The 16847-nt window shown below is 33.9% G+C and overlaps 2 protein-coding genes across 2 annotated transcripts; one reads left to right on the top strand and one right to left on the bottom strand.

The window, feature by feature from the left end:
- The first annotated feature begins 6458 nt into the window (after window positions 1-6458).
- Window positions 6459-10793, top strand: LOC103856789 (beta-galactosidase 4). Its single transcript, XM_009133918.3, has 18 exons — window positions 6459-6792; window positions 7057-7152; window positions 7237-7349; window positions 7428-7494; window positions 7589-7681; window positions 7804-7947; window positions 8166-8254; window positions 8407-8512; window positions 8599-8683; window positions 8761-8879; window positions 8950-9111; window positions 9195-9370; window positions 9461-9570; window positions 9667-9776; window positions 9859-9969; window positions 10070-10174; window positions 10252-10457; window positions 10552-10793. The coding sequence occupies exons 1-18, from the start codon at window positions 6619-6621 to the stop codon at window positions 10652-10654; spliced, it is 2169 nt and encodes a 722-aa protein (XP_009132166.1). The 5' UTR covers window positions 6459-6618; the 3' UTR covers window positions 10655-10793.
- A 230-nt stretch (window positions 10794-11023) lies between these two features.
- LOC103856790 lies at window positions 11024-11838 on the bottom strand. Its single transcript, XM_009133919.3, has one exon. The coding sequence runs from the start codon at window positions 11778-11780 to the stop codon at window positions 11301-11303; it is 480 nt and encodes a 159-aa protein (XP_009132167.1). The 5' UTR covers window positions 11781-11838; the 3' UTR covers window positions 11024-11300.
- Between the last annotated feature and the right edge of the window lie 5009 nt (window positions 11839-16847).

The raw sequence follows: 16847 nt of genomic DNA, 5'->3' as shown, positions 1-16847 counted from the left end.
TCCGATTATTTTTAAATTTGTATATTAATATATTTAGACTTTTGAAAAAATTGCACCTTAGCTCTTAATTCTATTTTATGTAAATTCAGTAGGGCCTGGACCCAACCATTTGGATAAACCTTATAAACCTACCACTAAGCTAGGAAAATTTCCAACAAGAAGGTTAAAGGGAAATTTCTCAGTGACGGGTCATAATATGGAAGTAAGTGGACATGATGATTTAAGTAATGAAATTTATCAAGAAAAGTAATGAAATTTATTAGGTTACAAGAAACAGTAATGAATATGGCCATGATTGATGAACAGTTTTCCTGATGAAAGTTTTGGCCTTGGAAGATGGAGAACGACAGAAAATGGAGTAGTATTGATATAAGATTTATTTGACGGAATGAAATGCACTAGTTTCACGTTTATCTATTCATAATGGTACTACTGGTACATTTACTGTGATGATTATTTTAATTATTCGGTAGTCTAAATTGGTAGGCTCCGAACCTCTTAAGTCCAAACAATAGATCTGAGTACTAGTTTAAGTTTATCATATTTTTTCTTCCTGTATTTTGGACTAAATAGAATAAATTGAGAAGTTTTGTAAGGATTAGTGACTGAATACTCTTTTAAAATAAGGCGTTATACAATATATATAGGAGATTATAAGTAGGGTTTCCTACGACAAGATATTTACATAAACTTATTTCCATATATACTCCACATACTTTATTTGTTGATGATGATAGCTATATTTTTAAAAAAAATTTAGCTAATGCCTAAAGGCTAAAACCGTGTGAAAAGGAGAGATTTGGCTAATGCATAATGGGTTAGGCAAATTTGCGTGTGGTGTGGTGATAAAATAAAAAGTTGAGCAATGAACCAAAGTTGGACTGTGGTTGTCAATATGGCCATGAACCATTGGCTCTGTGGTTTATACGTGTATGGTCCAGTTAACCGACCCAACCAACTAAAAGCACAACACTTTTCGAGCCCCATATATTTTCCTTATATCACAAGACTTTATAAACCAACATATACCGATAAAATCCATTATCCTCTCGTTGTGATGGTCCAATACTAATTTGTTTTGTCCAATGCTAATTTCAGCCAAAATCTAACACATTTGCTAAATACTGTGAAAGGTTGATACGTATCTACTTGCATTCTCCACTAAGAGGACACATCAAATCACAACGATGCATTGATGTGTGCGTGATAACAGAATATCACTTTCACAATGATCTATTTGATTATTGGGAGTAGTTTAGTGACCGAAGAAACGCATTAGTTGAAACTTATACATATTATTAATAAACTTGACAACAATAATGATTGCCGAACATTATGTTTAAGTAAGAAGACTTATATATGTCACTAAATTAACTAATAAACCATTCAAACTGAACCACTTAAGATGAAACCATTTTAACTAGTTGGTTTTATTTATCTCATTTATTGGTACAATTAATTGAATAATATAAGACGAGAGGGAACTATCCACAGCCGCCTGAAAGAGACACCATGCGACTCAATATTTGACCTTATTTCCTTTTTATACTATTTAGGGGACATTATATTTAAATCACTTTATTATAAAATTCTATACATATCCGAAAAGAAGCATATATATATATATATATAATTATCCATATGGTGAGTCACATTAATCAGCATGTATTTGTCTCATTTAGTATATCTGGCTTCAGTATAAACGAGTTAAAGAGATCATCTTCTTATTCAAAACTGATCACTTAGAATCTTATCATTTCAACATACACGCATAATATATGCTTTACGTGAAATGATAATTATTTATTTCAAAATATTCTTCATTTTAAAGCAAAAGAAAAGTATTACAGTGCCTAATTAAACCAGTATTTATGTTTATAAATATTCAGAAGTGATAATTAATTACCAATTGTAAATTATAAGATACTACACACACTCTCGAAGTTCAAAGTTAAGTTCAACATGTAACTTTTTACCTTTCTATTTTTTGCCAACCTTTCTAGTTTAAATTAACACCAATACTTGACGCTAGCTGTGCTAATTCTATAAAAACGTTTTTTTTTAGTAAACAAGAAAAAAATGATTTATCGTTGAACAAGATACGACTCAAACCTAACAACGCTAAAACAATTGACATTTCTCTTACAACTATATATTAACATATAATAATTTACGAGAGTGTTTTTTCACACGAAAATATGGTGAATAACTTTTTTTTTTTTTGAAACACAGTGAATAACTATATAAAATGTGATTAAGACGTATAAGTCTAGCCTAAATATTGGAAAATGAGAGCCAACTTTTATGTCCTTTCACATAAATAATTAAATCTATTAGTTGGTGATCGAAGTTGTTACGTAACTATCGTTTTCTTTTAATATTTTGTAACTTTTTGAGTTTTGTAGATAAACATCAAAATTCATTCGTTAGAAAGACATGATTTGGTGGTTGATTAAGACAACGAAATGAATATTCGATAACACAAATTGTAAGTGATCAAAAAAAAGATATAAGTATAACATTCAGTTCTTCTCACGGTGAAATTGAATATAGACCTATTCACTTGAGGCCGTCCATTATACATCGGACTATCGGAGTATTTATCTATTTTGTGTCCAATATAATAGGAAGGATAAAATAGTCGGGACCCACTTGCGACCACTAGGAAAAAACAATTGCGTGACGTGGCTAACTAGTATACTTGGCGGAATGAAAGACAAATATCTGTTAGTAATGAATGTGGAAGGAATCAGACAGGCTTCAAAAGTTATCTAGTAGGTGTTTGCTTTGGTTTATCATTCCGAATCCTAACTGTGATTATGTGGGTCCCATTTTAATCTGACGGAGTTATTGGATAGATAGGTGTATAAAATCTGTAATTTATGCTTGTGGAAGTAAAAAAAAAAGAAAAAAAAAGAAGTAAAAAGATAGTAAATTTTTTTTTTGTCGGGGATTTATTTAGATATTACAATTATGAGAAAGATTACAAAGACGATTTGATAACCGACAATATTACCTGCCTTATGAGGATCTACGCCTAACTGCATCATTTGAGCCGTCCTATGAAGATCACGCCTGACCGGATTTACTTGCACCATGTTGAGAAACTCTTGTAAGCCTTTCTTCCGTAATCGCATAATTGTTGAATAAATCGCTTGCTCCGGGAATTGAAACCTGGATTTCCTGTGCAATCTGCAAGAAATTGCATAGTCTGGGATTTGAACCCCAGACCTGGGTGTAGAAGCCCTTAAACCATAACCACTAGGCTACGGTGCTTCCACAAAAAGATAGTAAATCTTGTTGCTGTGTTTTGAAACTTAACCTAGACGTTGATCCTGACAATTTAACGGACACTGAGTTATTAGGTCAACCCCGGATAAACGATAAGTTAATAAATTAATTAATTTTGTTATATAATAATATATTAATTACTGAAAAAATAATAAATATTTTATGTTTTGAAAAACATTTAGAAAAATACATAACTGTAGTTTTTTTTTTCATTTCACATACAAATATAAAAAAAAAATTTTGTGATAAGTTAAGAGTTATTACATATAATAAAAATATAATTAGATTTAAAACTTTTAAGTATTTAAATGTTTAATCTAAATTATAAAATTAAACTTTAAATCCAAAATAAGCCAAAATAAAACATAAAATTGTGATAGAATATCGATAACAAAAATAAATTAATGTCAATTCATAGCAACTAGCTAATTTTGTTAATAAATTCAAAATCCAAAAGAATCATATGATCTTTTTATTTTTTTTAAACTAAAAACTTAACTTCTTAATTAGAATACATAACATATTCTAATAAAAATACTAAAAATCTAAAATAATAATAATTAAAATTATGTATTGATTTAACCAATAGTTCAACCGGTAGTCTGATTTCATATTTTAACAGGTTTTTTATAAGTTTTACGGAATTTTTAAATAATAGTTTTCTCCAATATTTAAATAACCGGTAGCCGGGTCCATGTCGGGTTTCAAAGCATTGCCCACCGGTGACGAGATTCCAGACCGCCATCTCAATTATCATAAAGTAACAAAAGAGTCAACCAATTCTGATTACTAATTTCATTTTAGCTATCTGCATAGAAAAATCCGAGATACATGACTTAACATTATCAGAATTAGTTTAATTGAAAAGCAGGTAATAACTTAGTTTAGAAGCCACTTGTAACTATGAATATTTTTCTATTATATTCGTTCCAATAACTCCAAAATCTTTTTTAAGATACTGGAAATATTAAAAGTAGAAAATGACGGATAAATAATAGAATTGTAGTAAGTTTATGTGTATGAACTAGAGGTATAACTTCTACAAATTAGCATTTTGTGTTATTTTTTCCTTTTATTCCATTTAAATTTAGAATGATTCTCATAAATAGACAATTTTCAAGTTTTGGTCACAAAAATATATCACAATGAGGAAAATGATAAAAATATTTCATTTAATAGGTAAAATGACACTAATATTCTAGATATATAAAAAATTATAAAAAATAATAAAAAAAATTATAGTTTCAGATTATATGTTTTCAAATTCGAACTTTTTTATAAATTTTTTTTTAAAAAAAAAATTTCAAATTTTTTTTTTCAATTTTTTTTTTTGTAATTCGAAAATACTTTTTGAAACTATTTTAAAATTTTTATTTTCAAATTTTATATATTTATTTTTTATTTTATAAAATTTTAAGCCTCAAACCCAAATCTCTACCCCTTAACTCTAAACCCTAAGGTTTGGATTATTTAACTCTAGTGGTATAAGTTTATATTTACCTCTTTAATGAAACATTTTGATCATTTTGATTCTTAAAATCTATATTTGTGATAGAAATTTTTTTGGTGCTATCCTAAGGTATTTCCCTTAAATTTATTAAAAGTTATAAGCAAATGATAATAAAATGTCATAGACAAAGAAATGTATTTGTCTATATTCAGCTCAAATATTATATATCTGCAAATAAAATTTATTTCGTCGAAATGATATTTATCCTGCAAACTAATCTAAAAAGAATATTGTTTTTTTGGTAAATTTCGGGTTAATCTAAAGATAAATTTATGACTAAAACAAAAGTGAGCTAAAACTATACTCCTTCAGAATTTAAAATAATGATGTTTTGGATTTTGTAAGATTGTCGTTTTATTTTTAATTATTTCACTTTACTTTAAAACTAAAACAGAAGTTAAATTTAAAAATACGAATGGTATAACTTTATTGGAAAGAAAATAAAATTTAAAAACATAACCAAAGAACAATAGATACAAGTGTGTGTTTAATTTTTACTAATATGTATGCAAATGCTAAAACATTAATTTTTCAAATACATAGAGTATATATTAAATTAGAATTTTCTATTTATTTTATTCTTTACAAAAAGAGACCCAAACCAAAATCAAATCCAAATTTTTAGTACAAATAGTAAAATTTATTAGAGGTATGTAATTATAGTCTTCTAGATATATCGTGTAGCGAGAGATATGCAAATTAGATCCGCATGTCTTTCTGATTTTCTAGGCCAAGTGCCGTGGAAGGTAGAGCTTTAACTACGCCATGAATGCGGCAACTTGGCTTGACTTACTTTCTCAAGACGAAACCAAAGAGCAAATACAGTATGTAGAAAAAAATTATCACATTATTACTTTCTTGCATTACGAAGAAAAGCAACACTTTAACCTATATGTATGATACACAATTGCTTTTTGCTTACAAAGAAAAAGAAACACCGTTTTGTACTCTTCCAAACTTTTTATATGAATTAGATAGTTGATAATACATTGAAAAGCGTAAATCATACCTTCCAAAAAGGATTGAATAATCTATAGCAGTATAGCACAACAAAACCAATGTTTTGTACCACAATGTTTTTGATTATAACGATTTTTTTCTGTTGACAATATGTATACAATATATGTTAATATAATTCATGGCTATCTTTTCAATTAAGAGTATTTTTTTATTTATTTTCGTAGTAGATATATAATTTCCCAAGCTTTATTATTCAAAAAGTAATTACTGACCATCATTTCTAGCTTATTTTAATTTCAGAAGTAAGAATTCAATAGAGAAGTCAATTTTAATTAATTTTATTGTACTTTGACGAAATTATTACCCTTGATTCTTTCTTTTACAATTTTTAATTTGCAAGCTTTATCATCAAAATTATTTGTTTAAGCATATTTTTTATCCATAATTCATAATTAAAAACAAATTCATTTCACATAAATTATTTATTACTCCATAATATAACTTTGGAAATTAATGTTTTCAGGAAACAGATTTACAAATATCCGCCAGTCCCCTATTATATTAGGGTTGAGCTACGTGGTCAATAATTAAAAAAGAAAAAGAAATAAAATTACATGTTGTGTGACATTTCAAAGCCACCCGCACAAAACAGAGAGATTAGACAGACTCAAAATAATTTATATCTTTAACAGAGAAAAGATTACTCTCCAGTCTCCATAAGCTATACATACAGCATCTTATATGTATCACCATCTCTGCCTCTCACCTTATTATATATATTACTCCAAAACAATATCCAAACCCAAAAACCACATCTTAACAGAATTTTCTTTTATTTGTCTGGGAAATCAAAAGAAATGGGGTCGAATTTTAGAGATAAAGCCTGGATTTTTCTGGCGATTCTTTGTTATTCATCATTGATTTGTTCAGTAAAAGCAACAGTCTCTTATGATCGTAAAGCTGTGATCATCAATGGACAAAGAAGAATTCTTCTCTCAGGTTCCATCCACTATCCACGAAGCACCCCTGAGGTAATAATCTTTATTCATTTTAATCCAATGTTTCTTTTGCAGAATCTAAATGTGGGTTTTTAACCTCTCAATGGATTTTTGTAACTTCTGATTTAAGTTTCCTTCCTTCTCTCTGTTTTCTGAAATTGATTGGCTTAGTTTCATTTTGTGTAGGTTTTTCTCAAAGCTTTTTACTTCACATGCTTATTATCTACATAATCTATTAACTTTTTTCTTATTCTAAGCCATAAATGCATGATTCATTGAATGCTCTGTTTTGTATAGATGTGGCCTGGTCTGATACAGAAAGCCAAAGAAGGAGGCTTGGATGTTATAGAGACTTATGTTTTTTGGAATGGCCACGAACCTTCTCCTGGAAATGTAATTTAAGAAATATTCATAACTTAATTTTCTAGTCTCACAAGTCACATTCTTCTAATTTTTCTGTGTTATTTTTTTGTTCAGTATTATTTTGGAGACAGGTACGATTTGGTTAAGTTCATCAAGTTGGTACACCAAGCTGGTCTCTATGTTAATCTCAGAATAGGCCCTTATGTATGTGCAGAATGGAATTTCGGGTAATATAGAATTACAATATTTTCTATAAATAATTCATTGGTTATCTTAATTTTAAACTAATTTTAATGGTTTTATAGAGGATTTCCGGTTTGGCTCAAATTTGTTCCCGGTATGGCTTTTAGGACGGATAACGAACCCTTCAAGGTTCAAATTTAACCAACTACTTTTCTCTCATGCACTAACAATATTTATTCTTCTTATTTGATGATTAGTGCTAACTTTAAATTATATTGTAAAGGCTGCCATGAAGAAATTCACTGAAAAGATTGTATGGATGATGAAAGCAGAAAAGTTGTTTCAAACTCAAGGAGGACCCATCATTCTAGCACAGGTTTGTTTCATACATTTGTTGTTGTTGTTACAATAAAATACCATCATAAACTACTGATTAAACATGGAGGGCTCAAACTAAAATATTTTCTTAATTATTGTGTAAAATGATTTTTTTGACAGATTGAGAATGAGTATGGACCAGTGGAATGGGAAATTGGAGCACCAGGAAAGGCTTACACGAAATGGGTAGCTCAAATGGCATTAGGACTCTCAACAGGTGTTCCATGGATTATGTGCAAGCAAGAGGATGCTCCTTCTCCTATTGTATGTTCTTTCCTTTTCTTTCTTTCTAATTATAGATATCTTTTCAATAAAGTAGTTTGGCTTTGTTAGGGGAAAAAAACTGAAGTTTCTTACTTCTCTAGTGTTTTATCTAATCTTTTGGTTTGGTTCTGTGGGATTGAACTAGAAGAATATGAACGAAGCTTCCCCGATTTATGATGATTTTCTCTCTCTCTTTTTTTTTCTTATGCAAATTATAGATAGACACATGCAATGGTTATTACTGCGAAAATTTCAAACCTAACTCAAACAACAAGCCGAAGATGTGGACAGAGAATTGGACTGGTTGGTAAGTCACAACATCAATATATATATATATGCCCAGAAAATAAAATAAAAATCCTTTTTCCAGTTTTATACAAATTGTAGATTTTAAGATAACATTTTTCTTAGCTTTAAAACAACTAACACAATATATGAACTCTGTAAACTAAATATCAGGTATACAGAGTTTGGAGGGGCTGTACCGTATAGACCAGTCGAAGATATTGCATACTCAGTTGCAAGATTCATACAAAACGGAGGTTCCTTCGTCAATTATTATATGGTAATAAAATCAAAACAGAGTTACAAATGAATGCACATCAATCTTTTGTTCCGCTCAATCTTTGTGTATATACATTTTTTATGTAGTATCATGGAGGGACGAATTTTGACAGAACAGCTGGTGAGTTCATGGCCTCAAGCTATGACTACGACGCTCCTCTTGATGAATACGGTAATAACTAAAACCCATAAACACAATTAAATCACCCTAAATGATCAGCTAAATCTGATTATGTTTACTTCTAAAAGGCTTAACAAGAGAGCCAAAGTACAGTCACTTGAAAGCATTGCATAAAGTCATCAAGCTCAGCGAGCCAGCTTTGGTTTCTGCTGATGCAACCGTCACATATCTTGGAGCTAAACAAGAGGTACAAGATCAAATCATTTTTTTGTAACTTGTGGTTATGCTATACTGATCATTTTAATGTTGTTTTTCAGGCTCATGTGTTCTGGTCTAAGTCATCTTGTGCTGCGTTTTTATCGAACAATGATGCAAACTCTGCAGCCAGAGTTATGTTCCGTGGATTCCCATATGACTTGCCTCCTTGGTCAGTCAGTATTTTACCGGATTGTAAAACAGAATATTACAACACAGCAAAGGTCATAAAATAAATCTTATTTTTCAATAAAAAGGTTATTTAATTTACCTTCTCTAGATTGAATTGAACTTTGTGTTTAAACAGGTTAATGCACCAAGAGTACACAGGAATATGGTTCCAACTGGTACAAGATTCTCTTGGGAATCATTCAATGAAGCAACTCCTTCTGCGAATGAACGTGATACGTTTGCAAGAAACGGGCTTGTGGAACAGATAAGCATGACTTGGGACAAGTCTGACTATTTCTGGTATCTAACAGAGTAAGTATATACACTTTGAAACTCTCTTAACTTGTCTCAATCTCTAAAATCCACAAAAAAACTCATGGTTCATTTGGTTGTGGCTATCAGCATTACAGTTGGTGCTGGTGAGAGGTTTTTGAAGACTGGTGATTATCCACTTCTTACCATTTGGTCAGCTGGACATGCTCTTCATGTGTTTGTCAACGGCCAGCTTGCAGGTAAATATAAGAGAAACAAATGGAAGCTTCTACTGTCTCATCTTTTCTAGTCTAGTCTTGTAACTTGACAACGTTGTTGGCACTTGTCTGTTTCAGGAAGTGCTTATGGAGGACTTTCGCACCCTAAGCTAACCTTCAGTCAGAAGATCAAACTACACGCAGGTGTCAACAAGCTTGCTCTGCTGAGTGTTGCAGTTGGTCTTCCGGTTAGTTCCTCATGGGATAATCTATCGCTCTTAAAAGATAGAATTAGGTTTATCAGATTTGTGGTTTCTGGTTTGCTTGCAGAATGTTGGTCAACACTTTGAGACATGGAACAAAGGGGTTCTTGGACCGGTTACACTGAAGGGAGTTAACTCAGGAACATGGGACATGTCGAAATGGAAATGGTCCTATAAGGTCTCCTCCTTGAAATTCAAAGCCAAATCTAAGTTCTGTGTTTTATGGTAATAACAACAAACCGATCATAACAATGTTGTTTAAATGTGTTTTGAAACAGATTGGTGTGAAGGGTGAAGCTATGAGTCTTCATACAGACAGTTCCTCTGTGAGTTGGAATCAAGGATCGTACGTGATCAAGAAGCAACCATTGACCTGGTACAAGGTAAGAGTAAATACAAACAAAACTAGTTTTAATACGATGCAGAAAAAAACTGAAAAACTTTTCTCTTTTCAATGCAGTCAACTTTTGCCGCACCAGGAGGAAACGAACCATTGGCCATAGACATGAACACAATGGGGAAAGGTCATGTTTGGATAAACGGTAGAAACATTGGACGTCACTGGCCTGCTTATAAAGCTCAAGGAAACTGTGGACGTTGCAACTACGCTGGAACATTCGACGCAAAGAAATGCTTGAGTAATTGTGGTGAAGCTTCTCAAAGATGGTGAGTGAAGCCAAAAAGCTTCTTTGTTTTTCCATCTATTTAGTACATATCTTGATTCATAGAGAGTCCCCTCTCTGTCTTCTTTTTTTTGCAGGTACCATGTACCTCGTTCATGGCTCAAGTCCCAGAACCTTATAGTTGTATTTGAAGAGTGGGGTGGTGATCCTAGTGGAATCTCGCTGGTCAAAAGAACATGAAAGCTTTCTTCTGGTTGATCCTGAGTTTTTATGACAGAAGAAAGCTTGTTTCATTGTTTGTCTCTCTGGCTCTGCTTTGAAGATAGAGACAGAGCTGGACAACAACAATAATTGAATTGTGCAGTTACTGTTACTACAACATATTATACACAACATGTACATTACTGATTATAAAATCCAAATAAAATAATAATACCAGTGAGGTTTGTATATTTGTTAGACTTTACCGCCAGTGTAAACGCGGATTAAATAAAGTTACTGGGCCTTCATACAGGCCCAGTTAAATAGATCCATATCTTATCAATCACCACTACTTTAGACGATGATAACAACCAAATATAGAGATTCGTTCGTAATTAAAGCATTCAGTTACTTTAACGGGGGATTTAATACTTGCAAAATTTACATAATAGCTCCCTGAAGCTAAAACCATATACTCATTAGTACCGTCATGTGACATGGTTTCGCATAATGGTCAACATTAAATTACGCAGCTACTCTACTCCTTAGTCCTTACTACCATTTACTGATTTTTTCCTATTAACAACCAGCGCCAAGATCATTTTCACTTAGCTACAGTCCATCGAATTGACCAAAATACCCCCGACCTCTTGGAAAGCTTTCTCCGCAAGACGACACACATTGGTCAAACACTGTCTTCACCTAGAAACCTCGCCAGCAAATCGTCGTCCCACTCACACTCACTCGCTCCTACATTGTTTGCACCCCACGCTCCGCCTTTTTCACCGTTGAAACCGAGGCAGCAACCTGCGAACAGTCCGCTCGCGTCGACGCTCGCCATGGCGGAAGCGTCGCTGTCTGAAAACGACGGACCGCAGCTCTCCTCGTTCACGTTGATCGTGATGTAGCCGGAAGATGACTGGACAGCCACCGGAATCTCGTACGGATCGTCGATGAACCTCACTCTGAAACTCGCTTCGCCGGGAAAGTTAGTTCCCTCGGTGTTCGTCGTCGTCGGTAAAGAAGACTCGACGAGCTGCATGATTTCGTCCGGGGTATACTCGTCCTCGTTATCGTCTCCTCCGGAGATTATCACCGGCGTCGGCATTTCCATCTTCGCCGTGTCTCTTCCGCTCTCGTACTCTGTCTTCCGCTGTTCGTCCATTTCTCTCTTTGTTGAACTCTGACGAGAGAGAGAGAGAAGACAAGACAGTACGCTTTTGTAACTTTTGTTGTGATCTTCTTCTTGCACATTTAAATACACAAATATAAATGTAATCTTTTATGATAATATCCATTAATACAGTGATTAGGTTTGTAATGAGTATGAAATTATGTCTGTAATCAAATCAATTATTGGATGTCTGTGGCAAGTATAAACGCTTTTTTTGTTGGAATATGTTTCACGTTTGTCGTTTTGATAATAGTTTTTTTTTGTTAGTTAACATAAAGAAATCAAAACACATGTTGATTGTCGTTTGGATAGAAGTCGTAAAGAAATAATTATAAATAGTTTTTTTTTTTGTTTGCTGCTAAATGACCATCTCATAATTCATATTTGATATTATCTATAATTTGTAAGAGAAAATAAATTCCAGAAAAGGTGTGGAAAAGTTAATGAGGAGATACCAAATTTAGGAAGGTGGTCGGTGAGTAATTTTTCAAAAAACTGGACTTTTCTTTCATAAGTCCAAAGTGGGTAGATTTTTCTTTAATGTCACCCACCATATAGAAGAAAAATGAAAATAAAGTCGAGAAAACTAGTGATGTGAAAAGACGTTAACAGGCATTTGAATTGATGTTGAAACATACAGGGACGTGCCATCTGTTTGGTCAGTGTGTAGAGAGAATTCAGGCCATTCTTCTCTCGCTATCTCTTCCCAATTATTATACCCTTGTCGATATAATTCATATAACATAAACTTTTTTTTTTTTTTGTCACTGAAATATTTCATTAAAGAAAAACTAATTTGAGTTGAGCTCCAAAGAACTCAATTCATGAAGTCCATTACAAAATAAAAAAGGCTGAAGAGCCTTAGCCTTTTTAGTTAAACTAGAGAAGTGCGAAAAATAAATTGTTGCAAACTCAGAGGAGATCGATTGGATGTCTTTCACAATTCCAATGATTTCTTTTGACTGAAGATTGCCGGAGATAGCTCGGATGAGCGTTAAACTGTCGGAGAGAACCTTGAGTGTGGAGAACTCCAAGGTTAGCGCCATGCAAAGTACCAATCGAATCATGATGGCCTCTACAATAAACTGTGAGCTGATGAAGCTTTCAACCAAAGATCCATCGTTTGGAGTCTCCGGACCTGGACCCGAGAAGACCCATCCCAATCTTGTTGTTAACTTGTCTTTGTTCCAGGCCGCTTCAGTCATACATGATATGAAACTGCTGTCGAGATGGCTACTTGGTGCTTTTCTGACCCAATCTTGATGGAGAGAAGTTACTTTGTTTGCTTCTTTGGCTTTTCCTTGCGCTTGAGACTGGTTCTGGGCTAGGTGAACCCTGTAACATGACACTGAAAGTAAACTTTGGGCTAGGTGAACCCTGTAACCTGAAGCTAGACGGTGGAAAGCATCTGAGCTGTAAACATTGAGCAGAACTGTAGCCACAAAACAACCCACTGCCAATGTACCAACATCCAAAGTGCAGTCCTCAAGACTTTGCAATGCTGCGTACTGGAGAGAGAGAGGCTTGAGAACAGCTAGCCACAGTGCCAATATACTCAGTACCAATATACTCACGTCTACACAGATGTCTAGCAGTGGAACAAACAAGGCCCTTATGGCTGAGTTTGACACATGTGTCTCGTAGTGGAACAAACATGGTAAACTCATGTCTACAGAGATACCCTTCACTGTGATTACTCTGAGAAGTTGATTTATAAGAATTGAGCAAGGTTCAGAACTGGTTGCTACCATATGAGAGACTGGAGAGGTTGAAAGCTCTGTAGCTTCAGACACCACAACTGAGACAGAGGATTCCAGATCTGCAGCTTGAGTAACCATATGAGGAGAGGGGTAGTGGGATTCATCGACGAACGGGACCAGAACGAAGATGAGGGCTGCATCTGGAGGGTCTGGCGGCTCTGGCGGCTTGATTGGAGTGAGAGACTCAAACAGTACTGGAGGAGGCTTACACGGTGGCGGATCTGGCGGAGGTCTTGAACATGGCTGAGGAGGAGCATTCACCATTGAGACTGGAAGAGGAGAAACGAGCTTACTCAGACGGTGGTGGGCGGGACGACGGTGTTGATTAGAAGAAGGAGAGGACGTGACTGGCTGAGCTGCGGTGGCTGGCCTCCATTCTGAAGAGCTGTGCGGCGCCTCGAGAAGAGCGTCAGAGAGAAAACTCTTTTGCCCACGAAAGTTTTCCTGATTATAAAAAAAATAAAGGTAACAAAACATTAATTCATATAACATAAACTAAATACAAATATGTCACGCTTTTATATCATATGATTCCAGTGGCCATGCGAAGTTTACAAATCATAATATGAATGGCTTCATGAGCCTCAGAATCGAATATAGACTGTCGAACAGGTCTGTACCGGAGATGTAAAGGAAGGTGCGCTGCCTTTTGCATGTAAAGTGATGTGTACAAGGAACAGGCTAGCGGCTACAAGGAACAGGCTAGCGGCTTGGGGGATGGCCATCGCCACGGACTGTCCCTTTTGCTCGAGAAGCATAGAAACCAGAGACCACCTTTTTCTGCGCTGCGAATACAGCCTCGACGTCTGGAGAGAGGTCTTCGTCAGGTGCGGCCCGCCAGTGTCCAGCTTTATGGATTGGTTAGAACTTCTATCTTGGATAAGAGCTGCTGCGCCTGTGAAGCTGAAGCTCATGCGGAAGCTCGCTACTCAAACGATCATTTTTCATCTTTGGAAACAAAGAAACAATTTGATCCACAACCACATCTCTCTCCCTGCTGCGTCAGTATTTTACTTTGTCGATAAGGAGATGAGAAACATAATCTCAGCAAGGAAGCATAGGAAGGGCTTCTGTTCGCTTATGGCCTGCTGGTTGAGATGACCTTATTTGTGTAAAAGCTTTAGTCAAATGGTGATCCATCTTGTTTTTCCTTTTTTTGCCAAGATAGATTTATAATTTAAGATCTTGCTCATGTAAAATCTTCTCTTCATTCTAATGATATTTACAATTTAGCAAAAAAAAAAGTGATGTGTATTGTGTACATTCAAATAGTCTCTTGTTTCTTGTAAGATACAAATATCTTTCAACCAAAAATTGAACCGGGAGTGATCTATTCCGATTGTTGCTTAACCGGTCTCCAGAAGCACTAAGTGTTGCTTGTCTCACAAGATACCTTTCTTTTCTTACCTTAGAAGGCAATCAAAAACTTGAATGTTCTGTAACCGGCAGAAGACCGCTCAACGCGAACCAGATAGTATGACCGATGAGTTATCAGGGTTCATCTCTTCAGTAACTCAAATGGTGTGTTTTTCTTTAGTTGAATACGTCCTTAGAGATTCCATGTCAAATATTTTTTTTGAAGATAGTTTGATAATGTTGTTCATGTTGATGAAGACCTTATTTTTCAAAGCAATGCTGGAGTAAAAGATTTGGAGGTTGTATAAATAAAATAAGAGTGACTCTAAATACCATATTAAAAATATGTTTTTCATATTATTTTTTTTAATTATTTTTTCATATATTCAATTATGATAAAGATAAACGTACACAATTAAAAACAATCATATGAAATGCAAAACGTTGAGAAAAATAGACCACTTAAATAAAAGATGATATACAGTACTTGTGAAAATACATCAAGTTTATTAACTTTAGAGGCTTACACAAATGTAACTGATGACATGTGAAACAAGGGAAAAAAACTCTTAAATTTTTAATTCTATGTAAAATAAAATATAGTTAAGATTACGGAAAAATTTCCATGCTGTTATCCATTTAAAAAATTACATCGTCTTTGCACTCTGACTATGTATGTTCACATTATCCGTAATAAGTAAATTTGAAGTTAAAGAAAAAAAAATTACAATCTTAGTTAATGGGATCAAAGTTAGTTGGAAGGTTTTCATTAAATTTCAAATACTAATTATGGGGGTACGAACTAACACTAAGGGGGGTGTATTGAACTTAGGATTTTAAAGGGTTATAGGGTTTGTTTAAAACTCCATGTTATTCAACTGGTGATTTTAAAAACAAAATCCAAATCATGTGTTATTGAACATAGAACTTATCTGAAATCATCTCAAATCACTTGTAATCTCATGTTATTCAACTAATAATTTATAAAATTGAAATCAAATCCAGTGTTATTCAAAGCTAAGTAATATCCTGGAAGAAAAAATTGTGAATGGGATTTTAGAATACTTTACATCCATTTTTAGTTATAATTTGTAGGTATAGAAAACTCACCTTTGCATATGTTATTTGAAGAGACTTCATAAGAAACAATCGGGAAACAAAATTGCAGAACTATTTCAGATCCTTTTATTCTTATGCTGAAATCTGAATAAAATTATTCTTCTCTGTATAATCAGTCATTCTCAATTATTTTATCTCTCAATCTCTCTCTTATGAATCAGTGGCTTGCCTAAACTCTATTGCTGGTGAGCCATGAATCATGATTAATTGACACGGAGAATCTGGAACTGGGTTTCTGTTCATTGTGAGAGCATTCAGAAAAGAAACTTGCAGTGATTGAAAGGTTAACGTTCGTCAATATTTGGCTTTAATGATGATGAACTCTATATTCGTATAACAGAGGCAAAAATATTGGGGATTCCACTGTCTTGCAAACTTTGAGAAGTTTGACTGTCTTGGTGTGAATTGTTGATCTATTAGAAATCATGTTTATGGTTTTGGATGAACTGCAGCCACCAGATTCGAAAAGAATATGATCCATCTGCTGCTGATTCGGGTGCCATGATTCCTTGATCGACATTCCAAAACTCTGTCTCCTTAAATCTATCTAATACCTCCTGCAGAGATTGAAGGAGAAAGATGAGGCCTCCTTTGCCACCAAAATTAACATAAAGATCTTGATATTGGCCTGCAAGTCATTTAATCAGTAACCATGGCACTAAAAATCTGAGACACTACCGAAGAATGTAGTGTTCTTCTTCCTCAAACAGAGAACTAGAAAGAACAAGTGATCAACCTAACATATCCAATTCCACAATAAGCTATGTGTAATCTGTACCTCAAGTTTGTTGGCTCCATCTCAAAATGTGTGGTCATCTCTACA

Source organism: Brassica rapa, chromosome A03 (assembly GCF_000309985.2).
Source record: "Brassica rapa cultivar Chiifu-401-42 chromosome A03, CAAS_Brap_v3.01, whole genome shotgun sequence".
Taxonomy (NCBI): domain Eukaryota; kingdom Viridiplantae; phylum Streptophyta; class Magnoliopsida; order Brassicales; family Brassicaceae; genus Brassica; species Brassica rapa.
This window is presented reverse-complemented; position numbering and strand designations above follow the sequence as displayed.